Raw genomic sequence first — 22,535 nt, forward strand, 5'->3', positions numbered from 1 at the left:
ATTCAGATTTATAATATAGGAAAAATTAAATGATATGGCATGCAATATGTTTGGCCTAGTATTTTTTTTAGCTTAAAATTTGTTTTAAAGTTAAGGTTTAAAATAAGAAATATAAAAATGAAGTAGAAAATGTTTGACAGTTTTTTAAATTGAAAACTCTTTAGATTAGTTTAAGATGAGAGAAAGAGGTTAAAACACTTATACGGTTAAAGTATACAATACATTCTTAAAAGCTACATTTTCCTCTCTTCTTGTATCAATCAGCTTATTTTGCAACTATTTTTTCAGCTAAAACCAGGGATAAGTCCATTGCAGAAACCCTAAACCCACCACAAGCTTTTTCGGTTGCAGACCAAATGGAACCATGCAAAAACAAGTTTTTTTTTTTTTTATTGTTGTCAAATAAGACAATCCAAAATTGCAATCAAACCAACAAGTCGTTGTCGAGTGGTACCGGACTCGATTATCTTAAGTAAGCTTTCAAATTCAAGTTTTATAGATGGAAAAATGTGATTGCAAGAAGAGATCCTATTGAAGATGGTTAATCAGATTCTTCAACGAATATTAGTCGTCAACAAAGTTGATAGATACTTTTTTATCAATGTAATGGTGGGCCCAGGCTACAGTGGTCACCTAAATTCTTTGTGTTTTGTGGTCAAGGAAATACAAACTGGGTATCGCAAGTGGGTTGGTATTTAAAATTTTTAACATTTTATTTAAGTTAACATAGAAAGACGATTTTGTCATTACTTTAATGAAAAGACAAGAATGCCATTTACAAACTTCAAATATTGTTTTTCCTTTCCAGACAGAAAGATAAGCCATACGTTGTCTTTGTAGGGTTTTGTTTTGAAGATTAATTTCATTGAAGATGGTTGATTGTTGACATTTTTAGGACTCTATCATGTTGATTTAGTTGAAATAGAGGCGTCTTTCAAGTTGTAGGAAATTGAAGGTGGTGATTCTGGGTGTTGACTTAGGAGGTCGGCCCCTTTAATTTTGTGCTTGTTCTTGTTTGGTTGTTGCTGTTTTTTATTATGCTACCATTCGTAATGACTATGTTTTGCCAATTGAATAATTTTTTTCCATATATTCACAATCGAAATGTGTATTCAATAGATCATTAATTTTTTTCTGCATTAACACATCTTAAGTTATCTGATAAGTGCTAAATATGAGTTATTTTTTATAATAAAAATATATTGAAAATATCTTTAAAAATATTTATTTAACAGTTATTTTTTGCTTAAATGTTAGGAATTGATATTTTTCTTATTTATGGCTTGCAAATATGAAAATGTGGGATTAAAAACAAAAAAGATCCAGAAAATATCAAAAATATAAATAAGGAAGATTTTTTACATCAGACACAAGTCCACTCTAGCAACTATAAAAAGGCAGTCAAGTCCAAGTTCACTCTAACAGCTATAAAAAGGGAGTCAAGTCAAAGAAAAAAGACACACGGAGTCTCAGAGCACTCTAATACACACCCAAAGCCTAAGAACTTTCCCTTAAGGATTCTTTCTTCTCTTTCGTCATTTTTTATTCCCTCTTTTCATCCCTTCTCCTCCATTAGTTCCTATGCTCCTTTTCTAGTGTAAGGCCCCTTATGACTATGAGAGGCTAAACCCTTAGTTAGGGTCTGACAGGCCTAAAAAGCCAAAAAAATGTATTGTACACTTCATATTTATCAATGCAAACAGGAGTTTTTTTTCCTATTATTTTTTCTTACTTTTAATTCCAAGCATCATTCATCCTTGCATCATCTTTGGGGGTTAGGTGCTCGACAAAGGATAATCCTTAATAGAAATACAAGGAATGTCTTGCATGCATCTGTTTTAGGAATTAGTCGTTCGACAAAAGATAATTTCTAATGGAATTAAAAGGAAATGGTATCTTAATAAAATCATTGTTAGACATAGAGTGATTGTATTATGTCCATGCATCAAAACAAACATTTAGAATTAAAACTTCATGCATTTTATCTATTGACTCTTTGCAAAGACATTTGGGAGATAGATATGTAAAATAGACTTGTCATCGTAAGACATCATGGATAAGTATTCTAATAGATGTGGGTAGGATAAATTCACTTGATTGATAGAGAAAAATCACAAATAATACATCTTAGGTAAATAAGGCATGTTAGGTCCTAACATTCTCATCTCATTAAATTCCCTACTATTTCTTTTGTCCTTGTGAAAATCGACACTCGGACTTTCGAGTACTTTACTACTTGAGACAAATTAGTACACTTGTCAAACCGTTAACATTGTCCTAAGAAACTATTTTATTTATATTATCATTGGAAATTTTGAATGTGAATGAATTAGGATAAGTGGTCTGGTGTTTTAAAGGTTGCCTATGGTGGTATTGTCTTTTGGTAATGTTCGTTGGTGATTGGTGTTTGACATTTTAAAAAGTGTGGCATGTAATGTTGTATTTTTTCGGCCAATTGGTATGTGTGTTGTTTAATCAACAGAATTTGCCAGGTGATGCTTACACTTTTGACACGCTTGGAGTTGGGTGATGTACAGTACTTGCAGTTACATCCACAAATAAATATAACTTGCACTTTGAATTTTCACAAGGTGCGTGCCAGACTCACCTTTGCATGTAGAATTTGCCACGCAAGATAGATAAATTTGAGTGCCATCTCTCTAAATCTAGATATTTAAACTTGAATTTTCAGATAGGACATCTCAATCTTATACTACTATTTGTTAATTTTTAACTGAAATCTAGAAAACTAAATATGGTTTCAGTAATTATTTAGTTGCTTGTATTTTTAACTTTTGGCACTATTGCAGTCTCCTCCGCCATTACTTGCTCAGAAGGTTTCTGCTATAGCTGTAATTCTAAAAAGGTAATAATAGTAAGCATATTACATTTCTTGGCCTTTCACCTTTTCCCCTGTTTCCACTGGATGGTACTGTTTTCCAACTGAGTTATGTTAATGTTGTAAACCTCAACATGGAGTCTGGCTCCAAATTTTCAATTTCTATAAAGCGAAGTTATATACAAAAGCCGTTTAATTCTACTTACACTCATACTTCTGTTTAATTGAATCTTTGTTTTGTGATTTTTCAGATCTGAAAACAAGCATGGGCAATATATTTTTGACATTCCAACTGTGGCAAATGACATGGGGGTTACAGCAGTGGAATTAACAAATCAGTTATACGACCTGAAGGTTTGGACTAGGGGATATATTTCTTTCTTGAGTTCGAATGTGTGCTTAAGAAATATGTTTCAAAAGTGCACAAGTCTTCTTTCTTCTGAGTTTCTACACTTCAAGGGAAGATGTCAGATGCTATGATTGAAGGTTGATATGGGAAACATCTTCATATCACTATGTCATTCTTAAAATTTTCAAATGAAACTGGGAATGAATACAGTAATGTAGTTACCAAGTTTAGATTCTGAATAGTAGTCCAAAGGACAAATGCTTCCGATACTTGCCCCTGCATTAAACCTCCAATTAGCCAACAGTACTCATGGTACATACTGATGAATGTGATTGAAAGAAAAACAAAGTTATTATATTTTAGATTTATAATATTTTAACCATAAATACTTACAACGTGATTTATGTATTGATTATTGTAATCATCTTAAAAACTCTGCTAGTTTTCCTTGTCTTGAAAATCTTTGGCACAATACATGATCCGTTCATTAATCAATACACTGAAGCTGTATATTTTGTTAAGATCTGGAAATATAGTGTGTCTGTGCTTGCATAAAGGTTTAGCCGAGTAGTGCATTTTTTTATTGAGATTAATCTTGCCCATAATTTTTTTCAAAATATGTTTCTAATCTGATTCTGATTTGGGACACCTAACCCATTTGGCATAGGCACATAGCTCTCTACCCTTGTGTGTGGTACTGAAGCAATAATATAAATACAATCTGACCTCATTATTTGTGAAATGTTCTCAGTTGATGGGAGAAATAACTTACGAAATGAAGGACTTGGCCTACTGTTATAGGATCATTGAAGTCCCAACAGACCTGTTATCTCTATCAGCAGATAACACCCGATGGTTATCAGAAGTTGAAAATTGTAAGGTAAGCAAATTCTGATAAACTTGGGAGATATTTATTTATTTGGGATTTTTTTAAAATATGTTTGTCTAGAATGTTGTATCCTTTGTTCAATTGTTTTCCTTTTGGGGGTTCAAAAATTGAAATGTAATGTTGTTATGACATTGTCCCATATTCCTCTCATAATCAGAAGCCTGAACCTTGAGTTAGTACTTATTGGATCATTTGTTTTAGATGAAATGTTGCATCCATTGGGTTTGTGTAGTCAAATTTCATGTCCAAGTTATTAATGATTGATTCATTTTCTCATGGTTCTATTTTTTGAGTAGGTACGAAAAATGGATGCAATGTTTAATGCTGCATATTTTGCATTAAATCTATGTGATAATATGCAAGGTTGCGGTGGTGCCAATCATACACCATGCTTGCAAAGGAAAATATTGGATTACTTTTCTGGAGTTGATAATGCTGATTTCTGCAAGAAAATCGGTCAAAGCAGGTTATTTCTAATTTCTTTGAGCTAAGCTCTTTACTATAGAACAAAAATTTAACCTAGGACTTATATGCTACATTATCTTGTACTAAAATTGGTGGTATTTACATGTGCAGTCCTTTCCTGCGGGCAGATCTAAAGGTAAGCTGTCATTTGAGCATTCTGATAATCTTAAAAAATTTTGGAAGAAAAAGTTTTGAAATCTTACCTGTTCCTTTGGGTATCACCAGGTCTTTCTGCAGAGCAATTCACATGCTCGATTTACACCAAGAGCCGTTGCGAGGGTAATGCATGGAATTGCAAGTCCAGCTTATCCTTCAACAGCATGGAGTAAAACTCATTTCTGGTACATTGAAATTCAATTTTTCTCTACTTTATGACCTTAATACTGCTCGAAAATAGGAAATAAATTGGGCGAGTTAGAACTGTTGTGCGTTTAGTTTAGTTAGAATTGTGTACACACATGCGTCAATATCTCAATAGACCAGCATTAGTCATGATTTGCTGTCCCAAAACTTAGCTTTTGTTTGGGAAACAGAAAGAGGAGGAAAATCTAGTGAGCAGCAACCGTTCCTTTCATATTTTCCCCTCCTATTTTTGTTTTTTATGGTGTGCAGGTTTTATATCATTCATTAGAACAAAGTGCTAAACCTGAACATTTAATCATGGATTGCAGGGGAAGGTATACGCATATAGACTTTAAGGAGGTGATGGAAGCAGCAAAGGAAGAGCTTAAGAATTTTGTTGGAAAAGATACACTATAGCCGTTTAGAATTGAGTTTACCATCTGACAAATTTGGATCAGGGGTCACCCAATCTTTAACAGAATCCGTCCAAGACCTGCATTGATCCAAGGCCCAGAAAAAAAAAGCTCAATTTTTGTGCCCTATCAAGCGGTTGGACTCCAACTGGGTAGTTCCGTGGCATGTTATTATTGCCGTAAATGTGGCGCCAGCACATGTCTGTCATCACAGATTGAGACAGAAGCGAAAGGAAAATTGAACCTCTGCCTCATTTGTGTCATTGATTTGCATTTTCCAATTGTCCGTCGGCATAGCATGCACCTTTTGGTTGGAGGAATCAAGTATTTACAATCCTTTGCTGTCTGATATTTTGTTGTCACCTTGTCCAAGAGAGCAATCCCTCTGGTCTTATATTTAGTTTTTTTTTTCTTTTCTTTTCCAATAGCACAATACCAACAACGGCTTAAAGTTGTTATTATTTGCTTACACTTAGATATCTACTTTACCAAAAGATGTTGGCATAGAGTCATTTGAGTTCATAAATTAAGGTTGGTTCAATTTTTGACTTGAACATAGAGTCATTAAAGATATTATTTTATTCTAGAATGGATCAGATCTAGTAGAAGGAAATTGAGTGTGAAATAAGAAATCTTATATACTTTTTTATGAGTATGTATTGTATAAAAAAAATATCAACAGATGGTAAACTCAGGTTATTTGACATGGCCATGTGTTGAAGAAAGTTTTGAATTTTTTTTCTTCTTATATACATGTCAAATATCTTCAACACATAGCCAAATATTTTTATGTTAATTTTTATGTAATGTTAATATAATAATTTTTATATCATTTATATGATTTTTATGATAATTATATAAGATGTGATTTTTATCTATTTAAATATTAAATAATAATATATTATCTTAATCATTTGTATTAAATTTTATTAAATTAAACAGTTATACGAATATAATTAAAGAATTTTTATTTTCATATGTTTAAAAATATATATTATATTGATAAAGTACTAAATGTTTTTAACTAATTTAAAACTTTGAAGATAAAAAAAAAAAAAAATATATATATATATATATATATATATATATATATATATATATAATAACATTAAATTTAATATTGTGTTTTGAAGTATAATTATCAAATATAGCCTTGTTACTAGATGAATTTTTGAAGAGTAAAATAAAATAATCAAATTGCCAAACAATTTTAACTTTAAATTTAAAGTTCTTATTTTCTAATTTAACTTTAAAATAATTTTAAAAGTTAAAATAAATAAATAAGTGAGGCATATTATACTTGAGCATTCTAAACAAGAGAAGTTTATTCATGCGTGAAAGCCAAAGCAAGACCGTTTGTTAGCATTTGGAAGAAAAAAGAAGCAACCCTACCAACCAGTGAGAAGACATCATTTCATTCATCTTTCTTCTCAAATGAGTCTCTGTTTTTGTTCCTTCCAAGGCTATGCCTTCCTAGATCCCTTTACTTTACAGATTCCAATATTGCCAAACTTTCTTTGTTTGAGGCTGCAGCCATGCATTCTAAAACCTCATCAATCTCTTCCAATTACCCAATCATTTCTGCCATTGTTGCTTTTGCAATTGCTCAATCCATCAAGTTCTTCACCACTTGGTTGGTATTCCCCTTTCTTTTCTTCCTTTGTTTCCTTATCTGATTGTTATGGTTCCAACATGTAGTTGTAGTTGTAGCTAGTGCAGTTTAAGACCTCAAGATTCCACATATATCTTTGATATCCATGGAGATGTGACGTTTTTTAATAAACTAAACTCAACTAGATGTATATATGTATAAAAGTGAAAACTAGAGTGAAAGGGCATGTTTGGATGTAATGGTACAAAAGAGAAATGGTTAACTTGTCATTTTGAAGTATAAAATATGTTTTAAAAAATACGTAAAAGATGATCAGATGGTTTAAAAGTCTTGATGTTTCTTAGATATGCAAGTTTAAGGAAAGAAGATGGAATCTGAAGCAATTAGTTGGGTCTGGTGGAATGCCATCATCTCATTCAGCAACTGTCACTGCTCTTGCAGCTGCCATTGGATTGCAGGAAGGCTTTGGAGGACCTCTTTTTGCCACTGCCTTGGTTTTTGCTTGTATTGTATGACTTCCCTCTTTAGTTCTTCAAATAAATCAGTAGTGAAAATCTCTTAAAGGACTTAATATTTTGGTTACTAATTACTATGACCTGTGATAGACATTATTCTAGCTCCATATATGCACCGGTAGGAATAGACATTATGTTACTGTTAAGAAAGCATTTGATTTCCCAAAAACAATTAAAAATGCACCTAGTTTAGACAATCAGAAACTAAATTAATGCTGGTTATGTAAAATAAAGTTCTGAAAAAGAGATTGGTGGCAGGTGATGTATGATGCTACTGGTCTAAGATTGCAAGCAGGACCCCAAGCAGAGGTTTGATGCTTGCCCTTCTACATTTCCACCTATGCCATTGTTTGTCATTTCTTTTACTTCTATGCAATATTCTTTTTTTTTTCTCACCACAGATGTGAGAGATAAAATGCCATGGAAGCCTTTTTTGTTTGCCTATGATTGCAGTGCATTACAGAGCTTTGCTCCTTTGGTTTTAGTGGATCTTATTGAATTTAAATGAATGAATATTCCCAGGTTTTAAACCAAATTGTGTATGAACTTCCTGCTAAGCATCCTCTGACCTCAGTTAATAATTAACTATTAAGCTCATCTACATTTACATTACTAAACTTTGTACACATGTTCCACTTCCACAGTATTATTTTTTTCTTCCTCATTTTATGTTTTATGTCCACTTCTTCCTATGTCTTTCCAAGAAACCTTTTCCTTTACCTCTAAGTGCTAGTTAAAGTGAGCAGATATAATAAAAGTCATTAAAAATTGGGATAAGTAGATTAACCACAGTAATATATTTAAAAATTTCTTGCTGAAAGAAACAACTAGGAGACCAAGTATGTGCTCCTTTTATAGAGGTTAAAAAGAATAGTTGAGAATGATCTTCTTTGTAATGGTCAATTCTTTTACCGCTGATGATGTTCTTATTATGACTATGTTCTCCTTCATACTGCAGGTCATTGTCGGTGGGATACTTGGACTTTTAACACCTATTGGCCTTTTAAGACCTGTGACTAAGAATTGAGGCCTTTCTTGACATTACCAACGGGGACAACAGTGTCAAATCTTTCTTCTTGACTACAGCTGTGGTCTCAAATTCTTCACTCAAAAATATAAGTCTTGCATTTTCATGAACTTAACCATCTGGTGTCAACAGCAGAAATAAAAAAATTTAATTTTAGACTGCATGTATTAAAATCTAATAAACTGCTTGTGGATATCATATTAGGTATCTAAAAAGGACTACTGCATATTATTCCCAATGGACATCAGTAGGACATTATTCAGTGATCAAAATCATTTGATTTATCAAAACAACCGTGTGCCTTATTTTCAAACTTAATCTGTAGAATTTTTACCAATCATCCTAGAGGTATCATTTAGCTGGATATGAGAAAAAAACTTAGCAAAGGGAAGTGAAGAGAGCACTCTGAAATGATACCTCTGGAAGAACACTATATGCAAACTATCACAAAATTCACGGGGAATTCCTGTTCGCAAGGAAAGATTATCCCCTTATAGATTAACACCTAGGGTGAATCAAAGCATGTTCAAATTGGTAATTATATTTTTCTTTTCTTCAAATCAAGGTATTTCTACAATCAAAAGTCTTGAAACTAATCTTCTAAGGAAGTAGAATCCAACTCCTATCATATGCTTAAAAGGTTCAAGCTACTAGTCACTTACACCACACTTTCTTAAGAGTGATAAGTATACGTTAATCCCAACATTACAGTCTATTTGATTTTTCGTTAGTGTAAATTCACAAGCATGCAAACAGAAAAAAGAGAGGGAAAAAAAACCTAGCTGTTTCCTGGCAAATTTATATTCGCTCACTTTTAGCAAGAAATCAAAATATCAAACACAGTTACAGCACTTCCAACGCTCATTGTTAAACGATTTGTTTATGGTTAGACACCATTGCTTATTATTTTTTTATCATTGGAGGTGTGATCTACGTGGCATGTGTCACATTTGGTTACTTAAAATTAAGCTATGATTGTTTATATAAGTAACTGTTGCTTATGAGTGAAAAAATATTTTCTTGTTATTTAATAATTATTTAAGAGAGTAATTTAAATGTTGTTTAAAACTACTATTAAAGTAAAATATATAAGAATTGTTTAATTATAATATGACATTTTAAGAGATCAATTAACACAAGATAAAAAAAAACTCTAAATAGGTTATTTAAATTGCACCCACAGAATATCTCTTAACAAAACTCAAGAGTAAAATCAAAATAGCAAACACACTTAACACCTAAGAGTAACAAGCAAGTATGTTTTGGGCTGGTAAATTATTGACCCAACTTAGCCTGTATCGTTTGCTAGTTATCACACTTAGCACGTTGATGTAAATTTTTTTATTTATATAATTAAAGTTTAAAAGCTATTAATGTTAAATAATTTATTTAATTCACTTATATTTAAAAATTTAATTAATTTATATTAAAAAGTTAAAATTAATTATTTTTAAAAAAATATTAAAGTTTGTTTAAAAATAATATAGAAATAAAGTTTTTTTTGTGGAGTGGAGTTTGGTGATGTTAAAAATTAAAAATTAGTTATAATAATTTCAAGCTTGTGGACTAAGTTATCGGGTCGAAAACCTCTTCTTCAATGTTATTGCTACAGTCTGTATATGTTGTTGGACTATTCAAATCGATCCATCAAGTTCCAGTAAGAATTACATGGATCAATCATTAATGAAAATAAGAATTAATATTTTAAGAGACATGTTATTCATATAATAATTTATATAATATTTTTTTTATCCATTTCTCTCTATCATACTATTTATTAGATTTCATACTTCTTTTTCTTTTCTTGTTCTCTCAGTTATAAAATTTGTTGTACAAATAACATTTCTTATGTTTTGATAGGTAAAAATATAAAAATTAATATTACATTTGGCAAAGAGTAGTTAATACTGAAAGTTGTTTAGCTGAAAGCTGTTATCTTTTAAGTTATCTTATAAATTTGAGTGTTGGTAAAATTGTGTTGAAGTAGCTAATGTAAAAGTTGCAGAAATAGAAGTACTTATATATTTTTATATAAATTTTATTTTATTTTATTTTTTCAATTAATTTTGTAATTTCATGAATTTTATATAAAAAACAATTATTTTAATTAATTTTTAGTTTTAAATGAATATGAATAAACTATTGAACATCAATTGATAATTATTGTTTTTTAAAGACAATTGATAATTATTGTTAGAGACTAATTATATTAACATTTTGTCCGTATTAGACTATGTGTCATGATTTTTATAGTGGCTCAAATGAAAGAAACTTGGTGTAACTAGGTCCAAAATTCTCCCCTAAAGATGTTGAATGTGAGAGAGTTCTAATAATTGTGAGTCAGTTTCCATGGTGAGATTTTACGTAAACTTGGAAATGTTAAGTGTGTGGGGACGGGGAGTGTGCGAGGATAACATTTAATCTAATGCTTAAATATCTTTTTTATGACTAACAATTTTTTTTTTGTAATTGTATTTTCTTTTTTACAGTTCTTGTAAATGTTATTTTTTGTTTTAAATTGTTGATGACGTGATATTTTTTATAATTTGTATTTCTTATGATAGAACATTACTCCAACTTATTTGATTATGTAATCATTGGTGATGTTGCACTCAATAACACTATGTTAATGTCACATGACATCATCATTGTTAGCTACATAAGCCTTTTTTTTTCCGAGTTAGAGGAAGGGGCTAAAAATATTAATGTCGGAGTTAGAAACCAAATAGAAACAAAAGGAAATAATAAGTATCAAAATCACAAAAAGTATATTCGAAAATATATTTAAATTGTTGTTTTTATATGATACACAATTCATTATAAAAAAAAAGTAAGTAATTTCAGTTGTCGCTAACAACATCAACTACGTGTATAAATCATCAAAATGTTAAAACATTAAAAATTGATTTTCTCAACATTAATTGATGTTTTTTATTTGGCTTAAATATATTTTTAATTTTTAATATATACTTAAATTTTGTGATTGATTTCTAATAATTTTTTCTTTTGTAGTTGTTGTCTAATATTTAAATTTTTTTATTTTAGATCACGATTTTAATGTTTGATTTTAAAAATATGTTTTAAAAAAAATCTTAAACTGATCCACCTCCTACTCTGTTGTCTCCATTCCAACAAAATCCATAATGTATCTCCTCCTAAACTGACCCACATTCAAACCCGCCACCCCCACATTGCAACCCTAGCAACCACCATTGAACCCGATCTAGCACCACCAACATTTGAAAGTTCTGGTGATGACTCTAGTGGAAGCAAAAACAAAGGGATCGTGTTCTTCTTCTTCACCTAGCAAACCATCGTGCCTCCGTGACAACCATCACAACTCTTGTTATCATCGACAACATGCGACCTTTACACTTTTTTTTCCATTCTGACTCGAAACCCCACATATCTGACTCCACCTCCTTTTGTCATGATCTAGATCTAACTTAGATATAAATTTTTGGAGCTTTTGCGGTATGGTGTGTTTGTGATTCCAAATGCTCTCTCGGTCTCGCAACTCCTCTGTGCATGACATCCTCACCATCGCCCCTACTGTCTAGCCCAAGTAGATGTTTGTTGCTTCTTTTGAGTCTCCACTACCATCCTTTGCAACGTCAGTGAGGAGGTCGAACTCATCTTGATTTGTTCATCACTATTTGTGCCAAACCTTCTTTGATTTGGTGCCCCTTGTCCCCATTTTTGCCCTTGGTCCACATTTTGCATGGTGAAAATATTGTAGAATTGATAGTTGCTCTGTTCTAGGTTTTGCGACAATATTTTTTACGATTTGTTGTTGTATTTGATTTGATTAAGATTTTGGTTTGTGAGGAGAAACTTACGCTTGAGTCTAATATGATTGATGAGTTGTAGATTTGGTTGGTGTGGCTTTAGATATGGTTTTTTATATGTCTTCTTCAATTTAAATTTAGTTTTTACTTCAATTGATTTTTGCGATTTTTATCCTAGAAAATTTAAATCTGATTTTAAAATAAATGTTGTCGGTTGTTGAGCTGTCATAATTCGCGTTATCAAATGTTTAATGGATACATCATCACTTAACAAATAACAATAATCTAAAACAAAACTTTTTAAATATGAGGCAACAAATGTGAAGGAAAATTTTATCAGAAATCAAATACAAAATTTAGGTATATAACAGGGATCAAAAATATATTTAAGTTTTCTTATTTTAATTTCACTCATTTTAGAGATTTTTTTTAAAAATATATTGCTTTCAAAAAATATGAATAAAGAAAAAAAAAAACCTAACAAATCATACAAGTCCAAATTTCATATTGGGTTCACCTCATATTAACTGGACCTTTAAATGAGTAATAAAGTTGTCATAGTCACCGGTTGTAATGACTGCAACTCATCCTCTCCCTCAAAGTCAAATTTTGCTAATTCATCTCAAACAGACTACAGCACCAGGGTACACTTACCATTCAATTATTTTCTCTTGCTATAATTCCATTCCATAAATTTCACAACCACCGTACTTCACAACTTGGATCTCGATCGGATCTCTCCATCAAAGTATGTGAAGCAGATAATTGTTAATAGCATCTCATACTTCCAATTTTATTATGCTCAGAGGAATATAAATATCTCATCTATAAGGATCCAATCGTTTTAGATCTTATCTGTTTACCTGATAATTTTCTTTTTGTTGTTTTACTTACTCATTTACTTTGCTGTTTCGGCCAACATTTTGGCACTTCTATAGTCACCAATTATGTCATCCATATTTTCTTATTGAGGACCCTTCAGTTGGTAGCTGTCTATTTTGTTCTGCATCACAATCTAAATTCTAACATGATCTATTAAAAATAGAAACAGAGGAAAGGGGGATGCAATTGATCAGAACTCGTATCATTTTTCAGGTCAAAGACAATTTACCACCCAATGATTTATGAAGAAAAACCTATGACAAATGTTAAAACAATAAAACGAAAGGTTTTCCTATTTGGATTGGAACATTTTTTAGGTAAAAGAACCATCTGATCCAATCCTTTTTAAACTTAATCATTCATTCGTTTTGAAATTTTTTTCTCCAAATGTTATCCAATCCAATTTAAGTCAATTTGATTTGAATTAATTTTCGGTTTTTAAAAAACCTATAAATATTACAACTTGTTAATCAAATAAGATATAACAAATGAACATTTTAAATAATAAAGTAAATTATAATACAATGACTTAACTAGTAAATCAAATAAAAAATCTAAAAATTCCATATCAATTCTTAACTTTTGTGAGTAGTAACTTTGTTTGTTTTTACACTAATTTGCGATCAGAAATTATGAATAAAATCATAATCATATGTATTACAAATTCAGTTTTTATCGGTATGTTTCGAATATAAGTATCTCGGAGTTTATAATAACTTAGACTCCTTATTCAACCAGCAGCTGAGATAGACTTCATTAATATTACAAATTAAGATTAAAAATATGAAATATTGTCAAAATAATTTGTTTGGATAAAAACATATTTACATTGCAAATATGGAGCGCATCATATCAACAAGGACAACAGAGTAATTTTAATGTTAATAAGAGTATAAAAATTTGATTCCATTTATATTATCCAATAAAATATTGAATTTTATGCAGGTTTTAAAATTTTCTTACTATATGTTTGGAAACACATTTCCTAACATCGTATCTACAATCTACATCAAGGCAGAAGCTACAACGAGTAGCTAACTTCTGCGTTGTTGTTTTTGAGTTGTTTGACGTAAAAATTTAACTAGACTTGCATTCATGATATATTTCCAAACACATTTAGTACATGTTTAGACATGGAACATTCTTTCACACTTTTCAAGCAAATAAGGAAATATACTAGTGGATTGGAAAAAAACAAGGGTTACGATCAACCCAACATTTTTTCGTTGCAGTTTTTTGGTTATATTTTTTAGATTGGATGTTGTAATTGAAATTGAATGGGATCATTAAAACACCTTTATCACCTACGTTCCATTCTGCCTTTCATACTCTTGTGTGTATACTTACGTTCTCTTGTAGCTAATTAGTTGTTATTTTGTTAATTCATTACTATCTTCACACGCCAACTAGACAACACAATGACGATCCACTCACAACCCCTTTTAGAGTCCGTAGATACTAGAAAGAAAGAATAGAACAGTTAATTTATACTAATAAAATAAATCCACTAAGTTTGTTGGGTTGGGGGAATGGAGCAAGCATGGGTAAATAAACAGAGCCATCTTGTTTCCTCTTCTCGCAGAGGAAATTTCCTTGTTTGTATGCCAGTTCGGTCAGTTGGTACTTCCAAGATGGCAGATATGGTCCCAAACAATTCCAATTCTTCACATTGCACCATGTGATTTAAAACTTACACTCACTTACCAAGTTTTGATGTTTTGAGAGTAACTTTAAAATATCTTAATCAGTTTTTTTTAAAAAAAAAATTAATGATTTTAAGATGTAATTAATATTATTAATCTCTTCTCATGATTAAATCTTATTCAAATATATTGTTATAGTCGTAAAATCTCATATTACTGGTCAAAACTAAAGATTACTTATAAATATCATCTTTCTTCTCAAATCTCAACTCACAGGATATATCTTTTATAAGAAGAAAATTATAAAATATATCAAATACAAAAATAATCTGACTTGAGGTTGTAACAAAATAATATTGTTTTAAAAAAAATAGTTGTAAACTGGCAAAAAGATTATTTATCTTAATACACCCTTTAACACTTTTTATTTTTATTTTTATCTATTGATAGTAATTGTGAGTGGAATGGCATAAGATAGTTTTTGGTGAAGATGGACCCATGTAAAACAATCAAATTTATGAAACTGTCCGTATCATCGGAAGCACTGCTCTCTCTCATGGGCACGTGAAAAGGTCAGGAATCAGGAGTATCACAGTTCGTCTATGTTCTTGCAAGCATCCCACCGTCCACGTGTCTCCTCTTTATATTATTTTTTCTCAATCTAGTAGCCGTTAAAAGGACAACCAAAGTTTTAACCTGCTGTCTCTAGGAAACAGTACTATATTATTTTCCTTCACAGTGGACATCTCATGGACACTTCAACCCAAAAATAATCCTGCTGACGCATTATTTATCATCATTTTTTACCCTAATTAAAAAATATTATTCTTTCTTTTATTCTTGTATGTTTTCAAAATGTATTATTGTTTTTTTTTTCAGTTTTTTTAGAAACATTAATCTTCCTTATTGTTTTAAATTTTAAATAGTTAATTTAAGATAATAACAATTAAAAATCCATCACTAGATTAATTATTTTAAAATTTAAAAATTAATAAAATACTAACATTTGTAACATCAAATTAGAAAAAAACCAAACAATATATTTCAAAAATATAAATTTAATATATCAAAAGTGAAATAATTACAAAACATAATCAATCAAAAATTACATTAAACTTATAAATTATGATTAATATAACTTTTTTTATAAAACATTCATATTAAAAAAGTTAAAATGCAATTACAAATTTCATTTAAGAATGTAAGTAATATTAATATATCAATAAATGCGAATATTATAAATAATAATAAATTTCCTTAGCTGAATTTTATACGCCTTGTGTTAAGTCTTTCTTACAAGTATTAATAATATTCGTTTTGCCTATAAAGAATTAAAAATAATAATTTTTTTAATACTATCATGATAAAATAATTATTATTTAGAGATACAGTAAATTAAAAGACTCAAAATCAAATATTATTTTCTTAATAATTTTTTAATTTTAAATATAACTTTATCACAAATGCAGAATAGTTAGAAAAAAATCTATGATAGGATATTGCTTAGTCATTCTCTGCCAAAATACTACTTCCATGATTCCTCTGCCACCTTACATTGAAGATGAAATATGGATTCCACCCCACATGGCACCTGCATTGTTCAGTAATAAAAGTCCACCAATTCCCAAGATAAATGGCTATTCTATGCATCTATGTTTCTTCCCTCTGACCATTTTTTATTTATTGTTGTCGTAACAATAAACCTTTTTCTGAAACCATGCATATTATTTTGGTAGTATTATAATGTTCAATGGATCTGCAATTCATTTCTGCCTCTGCAACTCTCAGAATTTCATGCTCTCAAATAAGGTATCATTCTCTTAAATACCAAGCTTTACTCTGTGAACTACATTTTCAGCTCCAGTTACTCTGTTTTAATTCCTCTCACTACATTTCCAAAGCACTTAACAAACTTAGATTTTGACTCAATGAGTGAGTGTATTTTGCTTTCAAGCATTGCACATTAGGCTTTGTTTACTTCTTCTTTTTCAGCTTAGTAAAAAGGTCTTCAGAATTTTTAATGCTTGAGACTGAAGTATTTGTCAAAGTTCATTAGGCTTTCCTTGTTGAAGCAACAAGAGTTAACATTACATAGCTATTTTGGCAGTTCGATCTGTTTTTCATGTTTGTAAAGACAAATTAAATATACATGCCAGTGTACTATATTTTTTTTTCTTCAGATAGATGAAACGGTGTTAACAAGGATTTCAAGACATAACATAAATCATACTGACTTTTCCATATATAGGATCTGGAGCAGAAATTGTAGATCCTGAAATTTTCCCTGTGTAGAGTTTGGGCCTAAGTTAGAGTTTGTGAGAGAAAACTTTGAGAATGAGATACGTGGAGGACAAAGGGTGCTACAACAACAATGGACCAACACAAGAGACTCCAAATAGCAGTGCCATGTACTCAGAGTTTCACAAAGGAAAAGATGCTACTCGTGTCTCCAACCACCATCATCGAGCAACCATGGGAAAACCAACCCCTTCCAAGTGGGATGATGCACAAAAATGGCTCGTGGGGTTGTCAAAAGGTGGAGAGAAAAGCCACTCCAAAAGCAAGCCAAGAAACTCAAACGCAGATGATTTGAGACTCATAGCTCCTGTGCCACAGAAGGAGCATGATTACTCAAGTAGTGAGAAGGAAGAGGAGGAAAATGATGCTTGCCATGATTTCATGACTAATATTATTAGTGCTAATGCTATTGCTGCTCAATATGAAGCTGAAGCCAAAAGGGTAGAATGTGATGAGTCAAATTGGGGAAGCAATAATAATAATAATGACAACAGGTTTTCAGGAAACACGATCCAAGTGCAACCAATATGTTTCAGAGACATGGGGACTGAGATGACACCGATTACTAGCCAAGAGCCTTCAAGAACTGGGACACCAATTAGAGCCACAACTCCTGCTACTAGAAGCCCAATTCATTCAGGGACTTCAACTCCAATGAGGGGTCAAAATGGGTTGCAACAAGTTGCTGAGGGTGGCCATGGCACTACTAGGAAGTGTGGAGATCAAGGATCAACAAGCCCTTGCAAGAAGACTCATGAAGATCATCAAGCTAGAAAATTGAGTCCTCTAGAAAGCCGTGCAATGGCTTGGGATGAGGCAGAACGTGCCAAATTTATGGCCAGGTAATTACTTTGCTATTGACCTTGTTTTATGATCAAATACTAAAAACCAAACAATTAGTGACCAAATTTAGTAACAAAAAATTGTTTTTTTTTCCACTGATTTTGGTAATCACTAAGGGTATGTTTAGTTTAAAAAAATAAAAAGACGTGAAAGTGAAATAAAATGAAAAATGAAAATAGAGTGCAGAACTATGAAGTGTGAGATTCATCAATTTTTCAAATTTTCAATCTCAAATATACCCTAAATAAAAATAACCAAACACTATCTAAATTTTAGTGACATATTTTACATATAAATTATTTCATTAGTATTTGTTTTATTTTTCTAGTGGGTTAATACTAAAGTTTATTTTAATTATTAAACACTTGCCGTAAATTGTACTCATGTTCAGAAAAATGTTCCAGGTTAGTTTTATGGGATGGTTCATGGACCTTAGGAATCAATGAATTAATGATAATTGTCGAGTGTTAACAAAGTTTGCTTGTTAAAACTTTATTTAGGTTCAAGCGTGAAGAGGTGAAGATTCAAGCCTGGGAAAATCACCAGATAAGAAAAGCTGAAATGGAAATGAAGAAAATGGAGGTACCATCTTTACTTGCTTTGTTCTTGTTCTTACAGAGTAGCATATTACTATTATTAAGATGTTATGAAATTGGCACTCCCAAAAGTAGTTTGGCATAGTAGTACAACAACCATTTTCCCTCGATCTGTTGTCACTGATTTTAACCTTTCGAAGGCTGAAGATGATGGCTCATCTTTTCATGCCCTGTTAGCAACGGGAAAAAGCTCATGAGTAGAGAAGAGTTGAAAGGTCTGTGAAATAGACTGACAAAGAGAATTATTCCTGAAAAGAAACCATGGCATGGCAGGGATCTTTGATCTTCCATTTTTATATTTCTTCCTGGATTCTTTCCCGATGCAGGGAATAGAATTGAAAAAATATTTATATTTGAAACTCGCTCGAGTTGTCATTAATCCACTGAAATTGCACAAGGGTTTTTAAGTAAAGTAAGTACTCTCTGTAATTGATAGCTTCAAACCAGTACTCTTCTGATTCATAGTTCCTATGTGGTACTGATAGAACCTCCTCTAGGTAGCAGACATGCATTGCTTTCACGAGTAAGGCTATGGTTTGAGGCAAAAGTTACTTTTCACTGCATACAATCGTACAATTTACAGTTTTACAACTGCACATTGCGTCCGTTTTTTTATTGAAATTAGAAATGTTGTACAAATGAAAATAAAAGCAAAAACTTTGATTCTTTGATAAAATTAATTTTGTCTCACAAGTATTTTTTTTAGCTGAAAACTAAATATGCATTTTCAGGACAGATCTGTGTGTTAGCCAAGGGGGGAATGCCCCTCCCCCTCATTTTTTTTTAAAATTTTTTATAATTAATATAAATGTTTTAATTATTAAGTGATTTATTTTGTTAATTTTTAATTATTAGATAAGATTTTACTCTATTTTAAAGGCTTTGTTAAATATCGAATGTGGCCTGTGGGCTTCTCTTTGTGGCTCCGGTCAATGAATATTAAATAAATATGTTAAAAAGTGTAGCATAAATTTTGAAAATTCATTCAATTTAAACTTTTTTGAAATTTTGGAATTCTTTTATTAGTAGAAGTGTAGAACATATCTTAATAAAAAAAAAATTTATACTCTAAATTCTGTTATTAATAAAACATATTGTATTCAATTACATAATCAATATATAAGAGTTTAATAACTATGTATTAATCTTATATATAAAATAATTTTTCAGTCATCTAATTATAAATAATCATATATATAACTTTTAAGATGGTTATTATAAAACTGAACAAACTTATTATATATCATAATTTATGATGAGATAATTATGTAAAATTATTTTATAATCTATTAGTGTATATTTCTTTTTTTTTCATAGTGTAATATTAGCAAGCATGTTGATAGTTTTATTTGTTTTTCATCTCATAAAATGAACTTTATTTATTTATTTTCATGTGTTAATTTATATTGTATGCGTAAAAATATAATTAATTTAAATATTTGTATATATAATTTAATTATTTTGATTTATATTTTTTACGGTTGTTTTGACAAATGAAAATAAGTTTTTAGAAAATTTGTGTGATTATTGGCCCCCTATTCTTCAATCCTGGATCTGCCGATGTGTATGTAGAATCATCATTACTGTCTGACAAAAAAACTAAATATTGGTGTAATGTGTAATATGGTTAACAAATAATCATGCCTTCTAAACATATGATTAAGGATTTTATAAAACATATGTTGAGATAATGTCTTAAATAGATCTTAGAAACTGGTTTTCAGTTGGAGATGCCCAGGTTAAAAACAAAAACAGAATTATTCAAAATTGCTTGACACCATTTCTATTCTTTAATAAATGAGTTTATTTGAATTACAAGGTGAAAGCTGAGAGGATGAAAGCTTTGGCACAAGAAAGGTTTGCAAATAAACTGGCTTCGACTAAGAGGATAGCTGAAGAGAAACGAGCTAATGCACAAGTGAAGCTGAATGACAAAGCTTTGAGGACTACTGAAAGGGTTGAGTATATAAGAAGGACAGGACATGTGCCTTCTTCTTTCTCTTTCAGCTTTAAGTTGCCTTCCATTTGCTGGTAGCTAGTAGCAATTTTGCAACCAATATATGTAATATCTTGTGTGAAATATAAAACCTTTTCAGTCTAGCCCAACATAATTGTGCTACTTCTACAATAATGTTGCAAGTTATTTCTTGCTCTCTTGGTTTGCCGTAAGAATATCTTCAGTGATAGATGGAAAACTCATATTTTTTAAAATACTAATCGTCTTTTTGTATCTAAAATATGATCGGTTAATTTTTTAAATGATAAATTTTAACTACACTAATTTTTTTTAAAATATTTATAGAAGAGCAAAACACAATTGGTAAAATTTAGGTTTAATGTGAATTTTAGTCTGTTTCATAATTGTTTCATTCTTGTTTTTTAAAGTTTTACTTTAATTCTTTAAAAAATTTAGGTGTTTTATTTCGATCATTTCTTTTGATTATTGTTAGAAACGTTAACATTAACTTTAAAATTTTAAAATAATTGATTTAATCTAGTGACAGTTAACCATCGTCATTTTTTTATATTTTATTTTAAAGAAATGAAAAACTAAAAATCTTCAAATTCCTCCCATTCTGGATTTGAATCCTTTCAAATCCACCTTCCTCTTCCTTCTCATTTCCATGGTCTCCATTTTCTTCGTCTTCCTCGACTCCCATCCCCACTCCGTGGTGAAGATCCACCAAGCCTGTAAAGCCACATGTTTCCCTCTCCAATGCCACTCCTCCCTCACCCTCAACCTCCAACTTCCTCCTCGTGCAATCACGAACGCCTTCTCAAACAACCACATTTGCTCCACCGTTGCCAAAAATTGCCTCCAGGTCCTCCACTACTCCCATTACTGCACCTCCCTCACCGCCACCGCACCCCACCTCGGTGCCGCCAAGTCCACCTGCACTTGGATGAGCGCCTCCCTTAGCTATTAATTCGGCTACTAGAACGGCCTCGAATACATCAATCACACCTCCCACATCTTTAAGTTATATATTATTTCTAACATTATCTATAATTTATCATTTCTTGTTTATAAGCAAGAAATTATTTGCAAAAGCTATAACAATCCCTACAAATAAAGATTCATAACTCTATTCCTCTTCTATAAATCTCAAATTTCATTGAAATTTCAACACATTTTACACACACCCACACACCAGCACATCTCTCTATATCACTCACTCGAATTTACATTTATGAATATATATATTTTATCCCCTAATTCATATATTTAATTGAGCGTCAAAATCTTTTATTTTACATATTCCTCTTCTTGTCATCTTAAAAATCTTTCTTAAAGTCGATGAGTAAAGTTGGGGAATTCACTTTAGCTATGTTGACCCTCACATGTGTCGCCCGAATTTTAGTAAGTACACTTAATATGTGGCATGTGAACACTATAAAAACTTCCTGTGTCATTCATGCTCTCTTGCCTAGCCAACGCCACCTAATCACGTTTTCACAAAATTGGGCATCTAGAAGCACATGAGCACATAACATGTTCAACAACTTCTATTGTTGTATCATACAACATGTGCAATGCATTCCACTCAAATGATCTTATCCATGCAATTAATGACACTCATTCATTTCATTGGCTTTATCCTGCCAGCAAGCAAACTTTCCCATTCTAGTTGTCTACATATTTAAAATCCATAATCATACTAATAATCACCGAAAGTTTTTAACTAATAAATGACATTCTCACACACATAATAATAAAATAAAAATACAAAATTTTATAATTTTCAAGAAATTATTTTGATAATAAAAAATATATTCAAAATTATGTTAAAAGATTATAGGCTATAATACAACTTTTGTGCTTTTGATTTATCTAATCTACAATTTTGATCATCCAATTTTAAAATAAAGATATTTAGTCTCATGATTTTCAAAATATGTAATTTTAATTTTATTTTTAATTTTCTTTATATTTTTTAATCAAATTATTTATTAATGATACCTTAAATAAATATGTTAGTATTAGAGTTTAATTAGATCAAAATAAAATATATATAAAATTTAAAATTAAATTA

The 22,535-nt window shown here is 30.7% G+C and overlaps 3 protein-coding genes and 1 long non-coding RNA gene across 8 annotated transcripts; 3 read left to right on the plus strand and 1 right to left on the minus strand.

Annotated features, from left to right (window-relative positions):
* The first annotated feature begins 3,114 nt into the window (after positions 1-3,114).
* Positions 3,115-5,349, plus strand: LOC100783165 (ATP-dependent DNA helicase Q-like 5). The gene is made up of 6 exons (XM_014775671.3): positions 3,115-3,193; positions 3,940-4,068; positions 4,374-4,543; positions 4,654-4,678; positions 4,768-4,883; positions 5,214-5,349. The coding sequence occupies exons 1-6, from the start codon at positions 3,146-3,148 to the stop codon at positions 5,299-5,301; spliced, it is 576 nt and encodes a 191-aa protein (XP_014631157.1). The 5' UTR covers positions 3,115-3,145; the 3' UTR covers positions 5,302-5,349.
* On the minus strand, positions 3,125-5,308 carry LOC121174899 (uncharacterized). Its single transcript, XR_005891510.1, has 3 exons — positions 4,746-5,308; positions 3,411-3,464; positions 3,125-3,286 (listed from the first exon to the last, which is right to left on the minus strand). It is a non-coding gene; the product is annotated as an uncharacterized lncRNA (long non-coding RNA).
* Positions 5,350-6,637: 1,288 nt separating the features above from the next.
* Positions 6,638-8,561, plus strand: LOC102669400 (uncharacterized membrane protein YuiD). Of its 2 annotated transcripts, none has more exons than XM_006580048.4 (4): positions 6,638-6,934; positions 7,254-7,418; positions 7,683-7,733; positions 8,383-8,561. In XM_006580048.4, exons 1-4 carry the CDS (start codon positions 6,833-6,835, stop codon positions 8,449-8,451), a joined length of 387 nt encoding a protein of 128 aa, XP_006580111.1. In that variant the 5' UTR covers positions 6,638-6,832; the 3' UTR covers positions 8,452-8,561. The 2 variants fall into 2 exon arrangements, with proteins under 2 accessions (XP_006580111.1, XP_006580112.1); XM_006580049.4 differs by having other exon boundaries at positions 6,638-6,930; positions 7,351-7,418.
* Positions 8,562-16,417: 7,856 nt separating this feature from the next.
* On the plus strand, positions 16,418-20,670 carry LOC100500158 (remorin C-terminal domain-containing protein). Of its 4 annotated transcripts, none has more exons than NM_001354641.1 (4): positions 16,418-16,573; positions 17,013-17,904; positions 18,406-18,487; positions 20,321-20,632. In NM_001354641.1, the coding sequence occupies exons 2-4, from the start codon at positions 17,099-17,101 to the stop codon at positions 20,534-20,536; spliced, it is 1,104 nt and encodes a 367-aa protein (NP_001341570.1). In that variant the 5' UTR covers positions 16,418-16,573; positions 17,013-17,098; the 3' UTR covers positions 20,537-20,632. The 4 variants fall into 4 exon arrangements, with proteins under 4 accessions (NP_001341570.1, NP_001237690.2, XP_006579365.1 ...); NM_001250761.2 differs by lacking the exon at positions 20,321-20,632 and adding an exon at positions 18,642-19,064; XM_006579302.3 differs by having other exon boundaries at positions 16,571-16,696; positions 20,321-20,670.
* The last annotated feature ends 1,865 nt before the right edge of the window (positions 20,671-22,535 follow it).

The sequence above is a fragment of the Glycine max genome, chromosome 5 (assembly GCF_000004515.6).
Source record: "Glycine max cultivar Williams 82 chromosome 5, Glycine_max_v4.0, whole genome shotgun sequence".
NCBI classification, from domain to species: Eukaryota; Viridiplantae; Streptophyta; class Magnoliopsida; order Fabales; family Fabaceae; genus Glycine; species Glycine max.